This window comes from Mesoplodon densirostris, chromosome 19 (genome assembly GCF_025265405.1).
Source record: "Mesoplodon densirostris isolate mMesDen1 chromosome 19, mMesDen1 primary haplotype, whole genome shotgun sequence".
Lineage (NCBI taxonomy): Eukaryota > Metazoa > Chordata > Mammalia > Artiodactyla > Ziphiidae > Mesoplodon > Mesoplodon densirostris.
This window is the reverse complement of record NC_082679.1, coordinates 16996990-17016534: the sequence shown is the minus strand read 5'-3', so window position 1 is coordinate 17016534 and position 19545 is coordinate 16996990. Positions and strand designations below refer to the sequence as shown.

Sequence of the window (19545 nt, the reverse complement as noted above, 5' to 3'; positions counted from 1 at the left end):
CAAGTCCTAATATCCTTTTGGAGACAGCAGCTCATAGGCCGAATTTGGCCTGGAAAGTAAAACAATTGCCTGTTAACTCTTAAAGGCCTGAGAGACTTCTCAATTGAAAAATGAGGTGTAATTTTTCTTACAAGTTAAAACAATATTTAATAGTATTTTGCAGTTAAATGTTACGTTTTGAGATTTGGTAAGTTAACTTATTTTTAATTGTAGTCAATATTTTCTGTGGCTGTAAATGATTTATCTGATAAAGTTTATGTGTTCATATATTGGTAGAGATTTGCTGTGAGTTTTAAAGTAAGGAGAAAAGTTTGATCGGTTTAAGAAAACTAAGGTAACTTTATGTGCAAATTTTGAGACGGGTTGAATTAGTCATCTGAAATCTGGTAAATTTAGATTTGGGGGAGTCTCGTAAACATTAGTCTTTAGGGTTTGTGTGCTATAAGGAGTAACTTAAAATTTTTTTTTCATTGTTACTGTTACACTAGTGGCTTGGGAGGTTTTCATCTATACACAGGGGCTACATAACAAAACTTGGAACTGTGAATTGTTAGCCTCTGTGAGTAAACTCTAACTAATGGGTGTGATAAGCCAATTGCCTGGGGAAGTACCTGATGGACACTGTGTTGGGTACTCTTAAATAATCATATTTAATTCTCACCACAACCTTACAGGATGTTTATATAATTTTCCCTGTTTAACAGATGAATGAATATTGGGTCAGGGAGGTTTATTTGCCTGTGGTTACATAGCCAGCCAAATAAGTATGTAAAGAACCCACATCCTATCAGTGCTTTTTCTTTTATACTTTGGTGTTTCTGAATTATGGGCTACGATAGTTTCTTCTCAGTTCAAAGCAGGAAACCTTGCTGAAATCTAATTAGAGAGACTAGGATATCGGCTCAGGAAGAACGGAAATTGTAAAGGGAAAAGTATTGTCCTGCCACAGCTGAAAAGAAACAATATAGGACTGTGGAGTACGTGAAGGGAGTTTGGAGAAAGAAAGCCAAAAGGAGTAGTTCAGCTGTTTCTGAGGCTTCAATGAAATAGCTTTCTCAAAACAGCCTGTGTTCCCTGGGTTCTGTATGTGTCAAACAACCTTATTGTTGACTGATGGACCCAGGGAAGGATTGCCACAATCAATAAATGGAATTGGTATTCTGGTCTATACTCTTAGTCTCCAGTGCATTTGTGTAAGCAGGAGTGAATTCCTAGAACCTGCTGGCTCTTGGTAGGACCGCATTCCTGGATCACAGGAGCTGATGATTAGCCCCTGCCCCCTTCTCATCCAGAGAGGCCATCTCTTGTTCTAGTTGACTTGTTATAAATGTGTGAAACTGCTGTTCTGAAAGAAACACTAGCCAAATGAGTAAATTTGTGGGGAGACTTATTAAATTGTTTAAATTATTGGCAGGATGACCCGTCTGCAATGGATTTCGTCACCTCTGCTGCAAACCTCAGGATGCATATTTTCAGTATGAATATGAAGAGCAGATTTGATATCAAATGTAAGTTTTTTTTGTACTTCAATTGTATCATCTAAAATTCTAAGGTTTTTTTTTAAACAGCTAAACTTTTTTTTTTTTTTTTTTTTCCAGCAATGGCAGGGAACATTATTCCTGCTATCGCTACTACTAATGCAGTGATTGCTGGGTTGATAGTATTGGAAGGATTGAAGATTTTATCAGGAAAAATAGACCAGTGTAGAACAGTGAGTGTTTCTATTTGCAATTTTTAAATTAAAACAATAAAATTGGTGTAAAGCAATGGAAAAGTAATTATTCAAGTTACCTTGTGAGTTGCATGTTTAAGTAAGCTTCCTGGAAATTATAACAAAAAGGAAAACACATTTGCTTCTCTTTTGTCAGATTTGCAGAAGCTAGTTTGCTTCTAACATTTCTAGTTTTACTGAGTTCTTGGAAGAACTCATTGTGTGGGGTCCTTATATTAACTTTTCTCAATTGTTTTTCAGCTCTAGGAGTTCTCTGGTTTAAAATTCCATTTGGTTATTTTATAGTCCCCTGTTCTTCAGTCATTTTTTTGTCAGTCTTTTTTATTTTAAACTTATATTTGATCATGTTTATGTCTGAAATCTTTATGGATGAGTTTACAGTCATCTGCTAGATCTCTCTCATAGTGTTTTGTTTGCTTATGTGATACATGATTTTTTTTAAAAACAATTAGTATTTGTTAACACTATCTGTAATAATTCTTTAAGGACCTATTGAAGGTGTGTTTCTTCAGAGAGGATTTTGTGTTTATTTTAATTTTATTTATTTAGTTTTAAAAATTTTATTTATTCATTTATTTATGGCTACATTGGGTCTTCGTTGCTGTGTGCACGGGCTTTCTCTAGTTGCGGCGAGCGGGGGTCACTCCTCATTGCAGTGCGCGGGCCTCTCATTTGCGGTGGTTTCTTTCTTGTTGCAGAGCACGCACGGACTCTAGGATCAGGGCTTGAACCCATGTCCCCTGCATTGGCAGGCAGATTCTTAACCACTGCGCCACCAGGGAAGCCACCCAGTGCCATTATTAATGCACTCTTTTTTTTTTTTTTGGTAATTTATTTATTTATTTATTTATTTATGGCTGTGTTGGCTCTTCGTTTCTGTGCGAGGGCTTTCTCTAGTTGCGGCAAGTGGGGGCCGCTCCTCATCGCGGTGCGTGGGCCTCTCACTATCGCGGCCTCTCTGTTGCGGAGCACAGGCTCCAGACGCGTAGACTCAGTAATTGTGGCTCACGGGGCTAGTTACTCCGGGGCATGTGGGATCTTCCCAGACCAGGGCTCGAACCTGTGTCCCATGCATTGGCAGGCAGATTCTCAACCACTGTGCCACCAGGGAAGCCCTAATGCACTCTTAAAATACCTTTTATTGTTTCCATGAAATTTCAGGGTGAGGGAATGTAGACTCATATGGTCAGTGAACCTGCCATCTAGGTTCAGTTTTCTATTTAAATTTTTATTTTGGTTGTCATGTTTTTAATTTATAAGAACTATATATGTATATTTTTTAGAACTATATATTTTTTTATTTCTACCTTTTTATAGCAGCCTGAACAAGTATCTACTTTGTTCTGTAACATCCTTTCCATTTCTTTGCTTTCTTATCTCTCTTCTTCTCTTGGGCTAATGATACCCATATGTCTGGGCTTCATTTGTTCACATTTATAAATGAATGCCAGGATACATTAATAATAGTGTTAGCCTGAGTATTAGTAGTGTTAGCAGTTGTTTTTATTACTGTTGATTTCTACCTTCCCAGTGAAGATCAAGATCAAATAAGTCTGTTCTCTCATTGTACCTTGCTTCCAGCCCTGAGTACAAATGTATATGCCTAGTATTTATTGTGGGGAGAGACTACAGTAGGGCTCTTCCTAGCACTTAATGCCTGTCAAGGGATTTACTTCTTTAAGCTTTGGGGAATTGATGGGGTTCTTCTTTAGAGTTAATTCATCTTAGCAGATACCATACTACATGGTAATTCCACGATGAGAATTTGTGTATCAGCTTCCAGTGTTCTGACATTCGTAACTTAAGTGCAGTTTTGTTTTTTTTTTATTTCCCTTGCTTCTTATTATTATTTTGTTTGGGTATTAGGGAAATGGTAATACTGCCAGACATACATTGTTTTTCCTTTAATTATGTAAATGTTAATATCATAGTCATCTGAAAATTTGAAAAAAAAGGTAGCTCATTTGTTCCATATGTCTGTGGAAGCATTATCATTAATTAGAGAAATTAGTGTATTGGTCCTGTTAGAAGTTGGCTTAAAGTTGATAAGAATAACCATTAGGAAGGAACCCCAAAACTGATGATACCAGATTTAATGATACCAGAGACAAGTATGGTTAGGCCTTTGTTCATGCTAAAATAGTGTGCAGAATAGTCTATAGAGTCTTCAGTACACGGAGATTTCTTTTCAGTAAGCTCAGCCTTATTTACAAGGTAGCTAATTTAAAAAGAAGGTTGGAAAAACCAGTCTCTTAAGAAGGTTTTGGGACTTCCCTGGTGGCGCATGGGTTAAGAATCTGCCTGCCGATGCAGGGAACGCGGGTTCGAGCCCTGGTCTGGGAAGATCCCACATGCCACGGAGCAGCTAAGCCCGTGTACTACAACTGCTGAGCCTACGCTCTAGAACTCGCGAGCCACAACTACTGAGCCCATGTTCCACAACTACTAAAGCCCGCATGCCTAGAGCCCACGCTCCGCAACAAGAGAAGCCACCACAATGAGAAACCCGTGCACCAAAATGAAGAGTAGCCCCCGCTCACCACAACTAGAGGAAGCCCGCATGCAGCAATGAAGACCTAACACAACCATAAATAAATAAATGAGTAAACAAACAAATAAGTACATGCTCAAACTTTTTTTTTTTTTTTTTTTTTTTTTTTTTTTAAGGTCTTGGTTTTCCTTCTGGAAGGGCGTATTTAAGTGAACACTGTATGGTATATAAATTATGACTCAAATTTCTGATTTTGCTTGTGTTTTTTTTTTCCAAAGATTTTTTTGAATAAACAACCAAACCCAAGAAAGAAGCTCCTTGTGCCTTGTGCACTGGATCCTCCCAACCCTAATTGTTATGTATGTGCCAGCAAGCCAGAGGTGACTGTGCGGCTGAATGTCCATAAAGTGACTGTTCTCACCTTACAAGATAAGGTAAGTGCAGGACCTAGTTCTCTTCCTGGTTGTTCATTTTTCTTTTTATAAGAAAGGTTGTTCATTTTTCTTTTTATAAGAAAAAGAAGTCCCCTTTTGCCTTTTACAGTGTTACTGTGATAACAAACTAAAAGCCAGATAATTACCCTAACTACTGAGGTGTGTTGCTCTGATATCCTGGGTTGCTTTACCATCTGGGTCCTGTTGTCTTTCCTGTCTGTGGTTCCAGAATATGTGCTTCACATCCCAGAAGGGAATAGGCGTTTTTGGCTAGAATATGGAGCACAGGTGGTACATTGGTGGCACAGTATCTTAGTAAGCAAGTTCTTTGTTTCTCAAGCAGTGTGTAAATTCTGTATTTTTTTGGCAGATAGGAGGTATCCTTACATGATCTAGTGATGGTCCTGATTCTGGTATGTTAAGTTAGTCCCTGAGAAGATGCATCGTTTGCACACTTGGATTCACCTGTAGAGCTCTGGAGTGAGAAATGGAGGGTTAGGATATGGTCTGGTTCTATAGCTTGGTCCTTCAGTTCCTCCTAGTTTTTTTTGAATTAGGAAAGATTTAAAAAATGGCCTGAATGGGTTCCACTTCCCACTTTGGGGATCATTTCAGATAGTTCCTCTGATTATGTCCATCATAGTGTTACATATTTATATATCTCCTGACATGGAGGAGTAGACCATCGTGGCCCTAATGGCTGCTTGAGAATGAATGGCCTTTCTCCCAGAAATGGTTACACAGGGCTGGTTGATTTGAGCTTATGTTTTGGATGGGGAAGCAGCAGGACTTGATATACTGGCCAGCAGAGAGGGTGGTTGCCCCATCTTCTTTCTTAGGAAAGAAACGATTATAGTTGGCATCTACTCATTCTTGAGCTAAAGGTAATTCCACTATTGGTAGGGTAGTTGGACCTTTAGAGAGTTCCTCCGTTGTTTGGTTTTTTTGTTTATTTGTTTGTTTCATAGGATCAGGTAGGATTTAACAGTATTATCACTCCTGATCTGTCTTGGAATTTAGAGATGGAACTCGGGAAGGGGAAGACTGTTTATCTGAGAATCAGATTGATGAGAAATTTTTCGTCTGTAAAACATCTGTCAGTACGGGTTTGGAATAGAGACTAAGATAAAATATGTCAAGTATCTAGCTTAGTACCTAATCTGCTGGGAAGGACAAAATACCAAGAGCCAGCCAAGGAGTTCTCAGTCCCCATCTGGAGGAAGTTTTACCTGATCTTTATCAGTGGTCAAACATGGGGATGGAACATGGGCATGGGATAATTGGGTAAATTCCCATTGCTTTCCTCGTTGCCCTAAGGTACCTTAAAGAGCAACTTGGCTCATTTCCAGTGGAAGGGGAAAGTTAAGAGCCTTTATGAAAAAAAAGTCTAGGCTTTTTGTGGTCTTTAATTCCGTATGTTAATATTTTGAATCTTTTTTTTTCTTATAGATAGTGAAAGAAAAATTTGCTATGGTAGCACCAGATGTCCAAATTGAAGATGGAAAAGGAACAATCCTAATATCTTCAGAAGAGGGAGAGACAGAAGGTATTTATTATACATTGCCTGTGTTCACTCCCCCTCATCTGGATGCAGACTGCCTGCGTGAAGGAGTGCACGTTAGTTTATCCATTCACTATATATGGTACTCAGTACCTCAGCTGACAGGGGTGATGTTTGTCCAAGAGTGGGGAAGCCTTGATAGCCTGCTCGTGATATAGAGCAGAGAGTATTGCTGAAATCAGTGCCCAGTTTTGGTTTAAGCAGTTCATCCCTTTTGTTAATGTATTTGTTATATAAGGTGTAATGCATTAGATTCTGTTTAAGCTTTCTAAGTGAGAATTGTGTTGTGGTTATGCCTCCTTCAGACCACACTGGTCAATCTGATTGGACTTAGAAGTTCCCACACCTCATTTGTCCTGACGGGGAGTGTCAGGATTCTTTTTGGCTATAGCTCCTTGTTAAGAAATTTGGGGATATTAGGTCATGAGTAATTGGAGGTTGCGTTTTGGCCGGGTCATAGTCTGTTTTAAGAGTCTAGTTGAATATTTAAGCCCCATTCTAGCCATCTGTCTCTTTTAAAGGCTAGGACCTTAAAAATGGAAACTGGTCAAGAATCTCAGTGGCTCAAATGTGGTCCTTTTCCACAAAATACATGTGCTACTGAGGGTGAGAGAGCATTTATTCAAATATGTTTGGAGTCCTTCTGTATTGCAGGCATAGTCATAGATATTTGTAATTCAAAGATGAATAAGATAATTGTCCCTGGCTTGAAGTACTTACAGCCTAGAAGGAGAGGAGGGATTATCAACAAGTAGATTTAGTGCCGTCTAAGAAATACTATAGAGAGAAAGTGTACAAAGTTTGAACTGAAGCTTTGTAAAAGGAGGGTGGGGGGTGGTGTCACAGGAGAAAGAGGACTCATGGGCCAATTCTTGAAGACGAGCTGAGAGGGGAGAGTCTGCATTTGGGCAGAATGAACAGCATCTACAAAGGCATAAACTTATGAAGCAATATAAAAGCTTTAGGAATGGCCAGTTATTTTGTTTCACTGGAAGGTGGAGTGCTGTGGGGTTGGCAGTGACTGTGCAGCTGGAAGATTCGCTGTGTCATATGTGTAATGTCTGTTTGTCTTCCTCCTCCCCCAATATCCTGCTCCCACCAGGGTTTAAGCAGGGAAGTAATGCAGTTACCTTGTAGTATAATCTGCAGGGGGGTGAGATAAGGATGTAAGAGTAGAGGCAGGGAATCAGAAACAAATGGAGGGAAGTGAGGGATTTTCACTAAGGCAGAAGCAAATGGCAGATTTGAGATTTGCAGAGGCAGAATTTAGAGCACAGATGAAGAAGAGAAGCATCGTTAGGCTTGGACAGAGCTGTTGCCAAGACCCTGGCTTCAGAGGTGATGCTAATTCACCAGGATAGAATGCTCAGTGACTGGTTCCCTTTTGAACATGTTGGGCTGGGGAGTTTTAGGGAGTGTGAAAGGGCTTGGGGATGGAAGTCTGGATAGAAACTATTGTTTTCCAGAGACATTCCAGGGAGACTAAAAAGGTAAAATAAGAAATAAAAACTAAGAACGTAAAAGATTGTTAGATTATGTAAATTTAAACGTAAGTAGAATTTAAAATACAGTTTACTTAGTATGTGCCAGGCACGGTGGCTGTAGGTCAACAGGTTATACACAGTCTGTAGACACAGAGCAGATACTCAGTAAAGCTGACTGAGTGTTGTGAGGGCAGAGTGTAAATTGGCAGCTAAATGAAGAAGCAGTTTTGTAAGTGAAACTTGAGTGCTTTTACAGGTCAGGAGAGAGGAGCATTTGAACATACAGGAGAGAAAGGATAGTTAAGGCAGGATGGGCCCTAGAATAGGTAGGAGGAGGTGGTGACACCAGAAGTTTGGTTGGAGAGATTGATCTTCATTGGAGTATTTATAATCCATGTAGCAAAGGCCTACTGAGTGCTAGTAGGTGCTAAGCATGGTGTGCTACATGCTGGGGATATTCAGATGAAGCAGAATGACCTGTGGAAGAGAGAACTAAGTTGGAATGAGTAGTTTTTGGAGACCTTGCTGTCTGTCCATTGAGAAATGTTGAAATTTTATGTTGAAAAATTCATTGAAATAAAGTTTCCTCATACTTCTGAATTGTAAAATTTGCAAAAAGTAGTTTGTTGGCATTTCTGTGGATAACCTCTTTAGAAACAGAGTATATTTTGAACAATTCTGTAAGTTGTCACTGACTCCTGTAGGATTCCAGATTAATTTGGTTTCAAGGGGAGAAGGTTCTCAGAACTTCTCACAGTTTGGTTCCCTTGAAGTAATTTTGGTAGTTAAGTTTTCAGGGCTGAGTACCTAAGTGAGTAATACTTTAGTGGACTAGTTTACTAGGGCTGTGCCATATCAAAATACACAGACAAGTGACTTAAATAACATATTTATTTTCTTCTATTTCTGTAGGCTAGAATTCTTAAGATCAAAGTGTTGGGAGGGTGGGGGGAGTCGATGGGTTTGGTTTCTCCTGAGGCCTCCCTCCTTGGCTTCTTCTAAGGATACCAATTAGATTGGATTAGGGTCCACTCCAACAGCCTCATTTTAACTTAATCACCTCTTTAAAAAGCACTGTCTCGAAGTATAGCCACATTCTGAGGCACTGGTGTTAGAGCTTCAGTGTACGAATTTTCAGGAGATAGAGTTCAGCTTATAGCAAGGGGTTTACCTTTTAAAAATTAAGGTGACTGCTCCACGGACATGTAACTAAAGCATCTAAATTTCTTTCAAATTTTCTAGCTAATAATCACAAGAAGTTATCAGAATTTGGAATTAGAAATGGGAGTCGACTTCAAGCAGACGACTTCCTTCAGGACTACACTTTATTGATCAACATCCTTCATAGGTAGGAACTATTAACATTTTAAGTGTAAGAAGTTATTTGAATATACAAACTAAAGATAAAGTGGAGAGAAAATGTTTTCTTACCTTTAAACCTTACTGTTCATTTGAAGCTGCACCATGTATATGCTCAAGTTGGCCGCTAAGTTCCCTGAGGTTTGACCTACAGAAAAATCTGATAATCCAGAAAGAAAAGGGATAAGCAAGAAATGTTTAAGGGTTAACTAACTCATCAGTGGTGGCTGATCAGAAAGACCTAGAGAGGGTAGAAATCCAGGCATTTGAATAGTTATAATCAGGGTTGCGTTCATTTTGATAATTGAACTAGAATAAAAAATTTTAATTAGTTTTAAAGATTGATTTGGAAGAAAGAAATATTTCTCCCATAAAACAAGTATTTCATTGTGATCTGGAACAGTAACAAGAGAGCATTAAAATTTATCCTATATAGATTCCTGAGTCATGTATTTTTTTCTTTTTATTTGATTTTATATCATGCCCACTTTATAAAAAAGCATCCAGAGTGCTTGCATTACAGGATATTTGCACATATGTAACACAATTTAAATACAGATGGTCCTCCACTTTGGTGTGTTTATCTGCTGAATGAGGTAACATGCTCGTTGATACCCTTAAACTGCACCCTGACTCATTACTTTAGGTAGCATCTAACAAAATGCAAAGGCTTCCACCTGCATCCACATGTTTTTTGCCAATGTTGCTATCTATATATCCAAACATTTAGAACTTGTGTAGTTGTTTGGAGAGTATTACATTATATATATACTTAGTTTGTAAAAAGCATAAAATGACAGGAAAAACTGAATGTGGGTTATTAGTATAAAATGAGACAATTGAGTGAAAGGTAGATATCGCTAGGGAGTGATATCTGGCCTCGATTAGACACCAGTTGGATGTTAGTGGTGTGCTTGTGTTTAGTTGTGAAAGGACATGTACAATAAAATGGAAATATATCACATGGTGTCTAAAAAAGGAGGCATAATTAGGGTTTTTTTTATCATATTTTTTAGCTCTCTGGGAACAGAACCCCCCTTATAACATGTAAGTCTTTTGTTTGACTTTCATGCATTAAACTTTTATACATGTTTTTGGGAACTCATTACAAAAGCAGGGTGCTGCCTGTAAAGATGGGGAGAAAACCGAGAATCCATGTAACTCTACCCGCAAACACTAAATTACTCTGGTCAAGCTCAGAGTAGAGTGTATAGAATCTTTTCACCTAGTAGCTGAAGAAATAATGCCTAAGAATTACATCAGGCCTCACAGTTTTCAACTCGTTTTCTGCTTTAGCAATAAAAGTTACTTAACATTTTTTTAAAAAGCCCTTTCCCTGAATTGAAAGTGCGATGCTATTGACCATTTGAATTAGAGTTTTGAATTATCATAAAAATCTGTTATAGTCTTTTTTTAAACTCTTTGAAAATCAGAATCCAAATATTTGGTGTGTATGTAGTATACACTTTTTGAGCTTTGAGGACAGTTTCTGTCTGGTGTGCCTTTGCTTTTGTAAGTAGTATAGCAGTGGTCCAGTGTTATAGTACATGGTTCTCTTACAGTGAAGACCTAGGAAAGGATGTTGAATTTGAAGTTGTTGGTGATGCCCCAGAAAAAGTGGGGCCCAAGCAAGCTGAAGATGCTGCCAAAAGCATAACCAATGGCAGTGACGATGGAGCTCAGCCTTCCACATCCACAGGTGAGTCATGGCCCTGGCCGGCAGGTTGTTAATTTACGCACCAAGCACGACTATTTAGAACAAACTGATTATTTTATGAATGTTGACCATAAAGTAGAACTCCATAGGACTACTAGAGGTGTGTGTTGGTTTGGCATTGTTTTAATGAAGCTTTGAATGTATGAACCATGAAGATATTTAAGACTGGGTAAAATTTTTATGGAAAATAGACACTTTATTTTTTTGTTCATTTGTTTTTACGACTGGAAATGTCAGTTTGCTGGTGTATAAAGATGGTTCATTCTTAGTAGTAGTAGTTTCGGATTTTGTATGCCTGTTCGTAGGGGCAGTAAATCAGTGCATCTAACTATTTTGAGTGAACAGATGCTTGGTAAGTATAGCATTTTAGCATTTCACAGTTTTCTCAGAACCAGTGTGACTTCAGTAAAGTGCACCAGAAGCTCTCTTTTCCTGGGTGTTCAGTGTTGGTACTTCACTGTGCTCTAATGTAAACGTTTACTACCTGCCTCACCCCACCCCAACTCTCTCTCTCTCTCTCTCTCTCTCTCTCTCTCTCTCTCTCTCTCTCTCTCACACACACACACACACACACACACACACACACACACACACACGCTACCTACCTACCTCTTCATTTAGTGTCAGGAAACTAAAAGTTACTACTTTTTCATTTGTTTGTTTTCATTTCTTTGACCCTGTGTCTTTGGTTCTTTGGAATATTGGTGGTTCCTTGGTTCTCATGTTCTCTGAGAGTTGTAAAGATGGACTTTGAGGTAGTCCAGAGTGTGTGGGCCATGGGTTCATGAACTTTTCCCCCCTCTGAAAAAAGAAAGGTTCATCATCCTCCTTTAAGGAAAGGACTAGTAGTTTTTCAAAAATCATAATTCAAAATGTGCATTTATTGATGCACTGCTGTGGGTAGGTTTTGGAGGTTCTAGCAATGAGTAAGGTAGGTTTTCTGCCTTTGATTTAGTGGAGTGGTGGGGGATGGGGGACACAAAACCAACCGTAGTGTAGGGTTAAGAGCATACACTGTAGAGCCCCACTCTGCGGGTTTGAATCCTGACCTCATCCTCTGCTATTGTGTGACCGTGGGCAAGTCTCTGTGCCTCAGTTTCCTTTTCTGGAAAATGGATAATAATGTTATCTTCTTTATACGGTGGTTGTGATGATTAAATGAGTTGTATATGTGAAGTGCTTAGAACAGTTCCTGGCACATTGTAAGTGCTGTGTATATGTTGTTGTTTATTACTACCACTGCTGCGAATATTAGGATATTCACCCTCCTCTTTTCTGTTGGAGAAGTAGAAACAAGGAACTGTAATAATTCCTTTGAATTATATAATGCTTGTTAAAATTTTTGTTTTGATTAAAAAAGAAAGAGGTGCTTGGAACAGAAAACATTAAAACACTACGGAAATATGTAATGTATAAAGCCAAGGTCCTGAGGGTAGCCATTCTAAAGTTTGGTGTATATTAAAGAGTTAGTTTTTCACATACATAAAATTTTAGTGAGCTGCTAGTAACCCCCCACTTTTAACCATTTTTTCTCTTTTTTTCTGAAATAAGCACAAGAGCAAGATGATGTGCTCATAGTTGATTCGGATGAAGAAGGTCCCTCAAATAATGCCGACATCAGTGAAGAAGAAAGAAGTCGCAAGAGGAAATTAGATGAGAAAGAGAATGTCAGTGCGAAAAAGTCACGCACAGAGCAGACAGAGGAGCTTGATGATGTTATAGCATTAGATTGAACGGAAATGCCTCTGAACAGAACCCCTTACTGCAGTAGGCCTTCCGGGCAGAACCAGGTTATTTGTTATGTCCTTTGTTCCAAAGGGAAAACATTGGCACCAGTGACTTGAAGATGATTCTGCTCCCTTTGAAAGCATTCATTTTGCTAGAACTATTAGAAACATTGCAGTATGCTGTATTGAAAGTAGGAATATAGTTTTAAAACCCTTTGAACAAAGTGTGTGCATAACCAGTCATGAGGTGGAACAACACAATGCATGTTGCCTTTTTAATGTAAATACCCTTAGGTATCATTTAACAGTTTTACAATATTGTGGTTTAGTAAAGTTGATACCTGGTTATAAATATTATGCCTTTATTTTTGGTTAGAAGAAGAATTATTTTTAGCCTAGATCTAACCATTTTCATACTCTTAATTGACTGAAACAGATTCAAAGAAGTATCAAGTGCTATGCATTGAAACTTGTTTTTAAATGTTAACTGGCACTATGTATATTAATGTAAAACAGTTGTTAATTTACTCAAGTTTTCAGCTTGTACTGCCTGGTATGTCTGTGTAAGAAGCCAATTTTGTGTATTGTTCCAGTTTCAGGTTATTTATATTTGATGTTTTGTAAAACTCAAATACGATTATACTGTACTTATGGACCAAATAAATGGCATCTGCATACTTGTTATACATGCCTGCACAGTTCACGTTTCTGCTGGGTTTATATGTTGTATTTGCTGCAGGCATGCTATATTCTTTGCTTTTAGAAAATTAACTCAGAAACGGACGTGGAGGTTACAAGACCTCTGCTGTTTACCATAGGTGAGTACGTTCTGAAAGAAAGCTTTTAATGGCATTCGGATTGTAAACAGTTGGCCTTCTGTTGAGAACATTTAAGTGATCTTTGCTCAGCCCCAGTAACTTGGAGCCTTCGATTTGAGACTCCACGGGGAAAGCCTTTCCTCCACTCTGGTTTGTCCCCAGGTCATCCAAATCCCTTCTTGCATTGTACCATTCAGGACCCAACTCTGGCCAGCAGATGTGGCCACACCAGTGCTGAAGGGGCAGCACTCACATCTGTCTCGGACCTCGGAAGGCCTTGGCCTTCAGGCCGCTGTCACACAGATGTGCCTGGAGTTTTTGGGTAACAGAAACCCATGAAGCTGTTTGCCCAGTTCTGTACCTCTGCCTTTGGTGTTTTTGGTCACAGTCAGCCAAATTTCAAGTTGATAATTCTCTGTATTGTTACACTTTGTGTAATTCTTACTCTGCCATCCAGCTTACTCCTCGTCTGTGTCATTTTTAAATTCATCATGTAATCAGCCTTCAGAAAAATCGTGGCGAACAAGACTCAGCCCGCAGGAGCATGCTGCTTGACGCCTCCAGGATGAACCGACTTCCAGTCTTCAGATACGACAACTACAAGCAGGCTAGATTCCCACCCACAACTCTATGACCCTGTGAGGTTCAGTTGGCCTCTAGATTTTTTTGGAGGTTTCATTTTCCTCCAGAAAAATAAATTTCAAAATTACAGAGCTGTGTAACAGATAAAAATGAGATATTCTGGAATACCACCTCTCAGAAGCAAGTTTTGGTTAACTGGTTGGTCCCTGATGATCATCTCCCATTTTGAAATTTTGCATTCCGAAGAGCTCTCCAGAAAATTTGTACTTTCTGGAGAAAATCTGAAAGTCTCTCCATTCCTTAAAACCTCACCCTTCACCCTGCCTTTTTAGACACAATTGTCAACAATGTATTTCTGGCATTTTGTGTATGTTCTTCCATTTTTTCTTTCCCATTTATCTGTAGAGGTGTGTTTCTGTCTTGGCAGAGCAGTGGTGTTCATCTTTGCAACAACTCTGTGACCATTTTTCCAGCAGTTTCTGTCCGTTTTCTACTTGTTTTTATAAAATCTGGGTTTACCAGCAAAGCAGGTCTGACTACAGTGTCTTGTTCAACTAGACTAAGATTCAAGCTGCTCCCATGTCCCTGGAGAGTGGAGATACTTTAGAAACTGGCCTTGTATTCATGGTTTTCCCACATGGGTCTTCTTAGTGGGCTGGCTGGAAGCAAGGCTCGACAGGGTGTATCTCTGGCAGCTCCAGCCTGAAATACAGTCTGACAAACCATCTTCCAGCTTCATTGGGAGCAGTCTGGCGACTCAAGTTTACCTAGAGAGTCCTTTGTCCCAAAGATCATTCCACGTACTTGGCATGTGCCATGAAAGGATTCAGTGTTTTAATATAGAGCCTGAACCATTAACGAAATAACTGATGAGGCAAAGATCATCAGTGGATATCAAAACCTTTAGTAAAAGGCTCCTGAGGAACAGAACCTTTGCAGAGTGCTCAAATGTTGCTGTATAAAAAACTCACGAAAGGGAAAAGCTCAGTCTTGACAATGGACTGATCTGTCATCACTGTAATCAAGTGATCAAACCTAGCATCACTAATGGGACAACCTGGTATGTGCTTACTGATGAGATGTTGATTCAAAGAACACAACACCACCTAGGGCCCCCCCAGAAAAGTAACTTGTATATAGCATCTAGACTTCCAACTGACAGGAAGTAGAGGGGTACAGGAGCAAATTAAACATTAAGAGGAAATAATTGGGCAAGTATAGAATGTGTGATATTCTAGAACTCAAGTGCAAAATAAATGACTAAATTCTTGTGAGAAATGGGAAATTTGAAAGTGGAATAAATTAGGTGATAACCGAATTATTTTCTTAGCTATGGTAATGTTCTTATATAGGCCATTGTCCTTATTCTTGTGGCATTAGAGATGAAGCTCGAAATACCTACAACTTTTAAATGGCTCAGCAAATAATACCGGAAGAAAAAAAAGCAAAATTAACATTGAATATAGATGGAGCCTATATACGTTGTTCACTGTGCCATCTAACTTTTCTCTGAAAACTTTCATAGTGAAGGTGGAGATACATATTCTGTATTTTTCTTTAGTGCCTGTGTCTCTTTCAAGTTTTGTATTGAGTATATCCTGTGATTGAAATCAGAAAGGTAATAAAGATTATTAAAAATATCAGTTGGAATGAGAAAGTGTTACAGCGATTCCTGGGTTGGCATTGATGAAATCAGCTTTGCTTGTCCGTATTGCTAGGCTGAGATTTAGGAGGAAGTCTTTCATTTGAGCTTCCAAAGAACTAAGAAGAGGACCAAATTGTTCCCAGGATTAAAGGTCCACTTAGAAGTGGCCAGAAAACGTTTGGTTCATAGTCCATGTTCCTGTTCCTGAAAATTGCCCATTGATGGCACATATGTCTGAAGGGGACTTGCCCTATGGCCAAGGACCATGGGCAAATTTAAGCCTCTTGTAATACAGAAAGCAAAAGCTATTACAAACCCAAAGAAATTAGGGTAGAAAAATGTTGGCACATGTTTCTAGTCATTGTGGCTTGTAGGTGTGGTGAAGATCTCTCATGTCCTTGCATCTTAAAGTAGTGTTCCTGAGGACCAGGAGCCATTTGATTGTTTTGCAAGATATATTTAGTGAAGTATTTTTATAGACACTTTCATACTGGGAATACATTATTTGCATTCTGCACACACGGAACATTTTTTGAACTGCTCTCAAAAAACTGCGTTGGAACTATAGGGCTCTGATGCTGCTTTGCGCTTGCATATATATATATATATATATCTTATATATTCATTTTATTTATTTAAAAAAATGTTTTTTTGGTAAGCAGCATGAGGGATCTTTGTTACCCGAATGGGGATGGAACCTGGCCCTGGCAGTGAAAGCACAGAGTCCTAACCACTGGACCGCCAGGGAATTCCCTATAACAGTTGTAAGAAGTTTATTTTATTTTTTAATAAATTTATTTATTTATTATTTTTGGCTGCGTTGGGTCTTTGTTGCTGTGTGCGGGCTTTCTCTAGTTGTGGCGAGTGGGGGCTACTCTTCGTTGCGGTGTGCGGGCTTCTCATTGCGGTGGCTTCTCTTGTGGAGGACGGGCTCTAGGCGTGCGGGCTTCAGTAGTTGTGGCATGTGGGCTCAGTAGTTGTGGCTCGAAGTCTCTAGAGCACAGGCTCAGTAGTTGGGGAGCACGGGCTTAGTTGCTCCGTGGCATGTGGGATCTTCCCAGAGCAGGGATCGAACCCGTGTCCCTTGCATTGGCAGGTGGATTCTTAACCACTGCACCACCAGGGAAGTCCCCAAGAATTTTAAATCTTGCAGCATATGATGACTTACTACACAGGGAAAGGCTGAGCAAAAATTTTACTAGAATGTACAGTGCTCCAAGAAGGTCCCCAAGATCTACTTTATAAGTCTTCTGAAATTTACTTTCTCAGAAGATCAATCTTAGAATGTAGGCATTGTACACACCATCATTCACTCATTCTATAAACATATTGCATCCCTACTCCGCACTATGCTGCTCTTGGAAAACCTTGCCAAATTTGCCAGCCTGGTAGAAATCTTTGGAAGCAGTAAGAAACTAAGGGCTGGTGTGCACAAAACTTCTCATCTTAAGACAGCAAATAGGTAGCAATGAGAATCTGAGGACCTGCAGCCTGTGTGTTGCCAAGCTTCCCAGTTGGTCCCAGTGGTAGCTTCCAGCAGCACTGAAAGTCATGAACACCAACCTCATGCTCAAAAATGTGATTCCGAAGGCTGTAGGAATCTGGGTATCCCCAAATAGCTCCTCCCCATGGAGATGCAGACTAGCTGGGGTCTTTGCCATGTAAAGTTTGTGCATAAATTCCCATTCCTGAGTGCAGGATAAGGTTTCAGGGCAGGAAAGTGAAGGTCCTCCCAAGATGGCCACTTGCTCCCTGATGGAGGAAGCAAGCTGTAATGGTCAGATCCTAACCCTAATTCTTATATTGGGGAACCAACCATCCATAGCTTTTTTTTTTTTTTTTTTTTTTTTTTGCGGTACACGGGCCTCTCACTGTTGCGGCCTCTCCCGTTGCGGAGCACAGGTTCGGGACGCACAGGCTCAGCAGCCATGGCTCACAGGCCCAGCCGCTCCGTGGCACGTGGGATCTTCCCGGACCGGGGCACGAACTCGTGTCCCCTGCATCGGCAGGCAGACTCTCAACCACTGCACCACCAGGGAAGCCCCATCCATGGCTTTAGTGGTCAACGCTCTGAAACTTCTGTGCCCCCAGAGAGGCCTAAGGGATGAACTAGGACCAGGGGAAGCTGGTGGACTCAACCTGGTAGAAAGAGCTGGGCCTCAGAAAAGGGGATGAAAAAAATCCCTTTGGGCACAACTCCCAGTGGATTAGTCAGAACATGCACCTTGGGTCTGGTGCTGTGTGTTAATGGGAGGACTGGCCCCTAGGTTCTGAGCTGGGAGAGGTACGAGTGCTTTAGGTGAAAGATTACTTCTGCTCTCCCCAGGAAAAATTATGAAGGTAAAGACTGCTGCAAGCTGAGGGGAGGGAAAGAAATGCGGATCCCAGCGATTCTTCCACATGGTGTTTGACTGCGTGCCATCCCCCTTCCCTCATAACCCAAGTTACTCAGTCCATACTTGACTGACATCTGAGTGTGTCTGTCCCAAGACTGTGAGAAAACCACTGAATTTTGTCCATAATTGGGGTCCAGAAAATATGGACACTACAGACAGATAAGGGGGTCTCATGACAAGGTGAGACAATGGGCTCTCAAAAAAAAAAAATCACCATTAGTGTAGACAGAGTCTGGGTAGGGTCAGCATCTGGGGCCTTAGAAGGAAAAGATGGTGGTTCAGGGTTTGGTGTGAGACTAGACTGAACATGCCCTGTTCTAGCCTCCTGAGTGTTGGTCCGTTTGTCTAGACAAAGAAGATTCTGGTTGAAAGAATGATAGAACTAGAGGCCCAGCAGTTCTGTTGTGAAACTTCTTTCTCCGACAGCGGGACCCATGCAGTGGTCATTGAGCCAGCTCATACTAGCTTTCGAGAGCTAATTTTACCCATTTCTTCCCAACTCTCTTCAGTGACACCATGTTGGTAGTTTAGAATTGACCATTTGTACAAATCAGGGCTCCTGATTTGTACAAATCTCCCCCAGAGCGCTGGTTGTTCATCTTTTACACACACCCCTGGACTCAGGAAGAAAAAGGCCAGAGAGCACCCCATTGTGCTTCTCAGGCAGAAAGCCAGTGAACTGAGATCAAAACCCACCCTTTATTGAGGATACAGAAGGAGATGGGGTCTGGGACACATTCAGGTAATGTATAGATAAGAGCATGTGATTTTGAATCCTACTTTGTATCCACTTAATGGCATGATGGTAGGATTCCCCACATCATTAAATATTTTAAAGGTATTTATAAATAATTGCTTAATGAATTTCCCACTTCGTGGAAGTACTTTATTCTAATGTTGAACAGCGAATATTTATTTTATTTTATTTATTTATTTGTTTTTGGCTGCGTTGGCTCTTTGCTGCGTGGGCTTTCTCTAGTTGTGGCGAGCGGGGGCTACTCTTTGTGGTGGTGCATGGGCTTCTCATTGCAGTGGCTTCTCTTGTGGAGCACAGGCTCTAGGCACGCGGACTTCAGTAGTTGTGGCTCGCGGGCTTTAGACCACAGGCTCAGTAGTTGTGGTGCACCGGCTTAGTTGCTCCGCGGCATGTGGGATCTTCCCAGACCAGGGCTCGAACCTGTGTCCCCTGCATTGGCAGGCGGATTCTTAACCACTGCACCACCAGGGAGGTCCCGAACAGTGAATATTTTATTTATTTATTTAAACGAGTTCTGGCCAATTTTATTAAAGAATAATTTTGCATGCTTTTCACCAGTCTGTTTTGGCATGCTTCTGACTACATCAGAATCACCTAGATCAATGATAGCCAGTGTGCAAACTCTCTAGTATTTTCTATCCGTTTTGCCCAATTCAATCTTATTGCCACTGTAGTGATGGACAGCGGTTTTCCATTTTAGTGGAGGATGACTGGCTTTGCTCTGCCTTGTCTGATCATTTTCGGAGTTGGCTTGTACCTCAGCCCTACTTGCCACTTTTCATAGTGATTAGGAGCCTAGAGTTGATGGACTCTGGCAACTTTTTCATCTTTGCTGCCACCAT

General features: G+C 40.3%; 1 protein-coding gene and 1 pseudogene across 1 annotated transcript in view; one reads left to right on the top strand and one right to left on the bottom strand.

Annotated features, from left to right (window-relative positions):
- UBA2 (ubiquitin like modifier activating enzyme 2) overlaps window positions 1-13189 on the top strand; it is a 32509-nt gene extending 19320 nt beyond the window's left edge. The window contains exons 11-17 of the mRNA XM_060084269.1: window positions 1415-1508; window positions 1599-1711; window positions 4502-4657; window positions 6107-6203; window positions 8945-9050; window positions 10624-10760; window positions 12330-13189. Coding sequence (XP_059940252.1) covers window positions 1415-1508; window positions 1599-1711; window positions 4502-4657; window positions 6107-6203; window positions 8945-9050; window positions 10624-10760; window positions 12330-12511 — 885 coding nt within the window. The 3' untranslated portion in view covers window positions 12512-13189. The remainder of the gene's footprint in view (window positions 1-1414; window positions 1509-1598; window positions 1712-4501; window positions 4658-6106; window positions 6204-8944; window positions 9051-10623; window positions 10761-12329) is intronic.
- A 6013-nt stretch (window positions 13190-19202) lies between these two features.
- Window positions 19203-19545, bottom strand: LOC132479605 (large ribosomal subunit protein eL30-like; annotated as a pseudogene).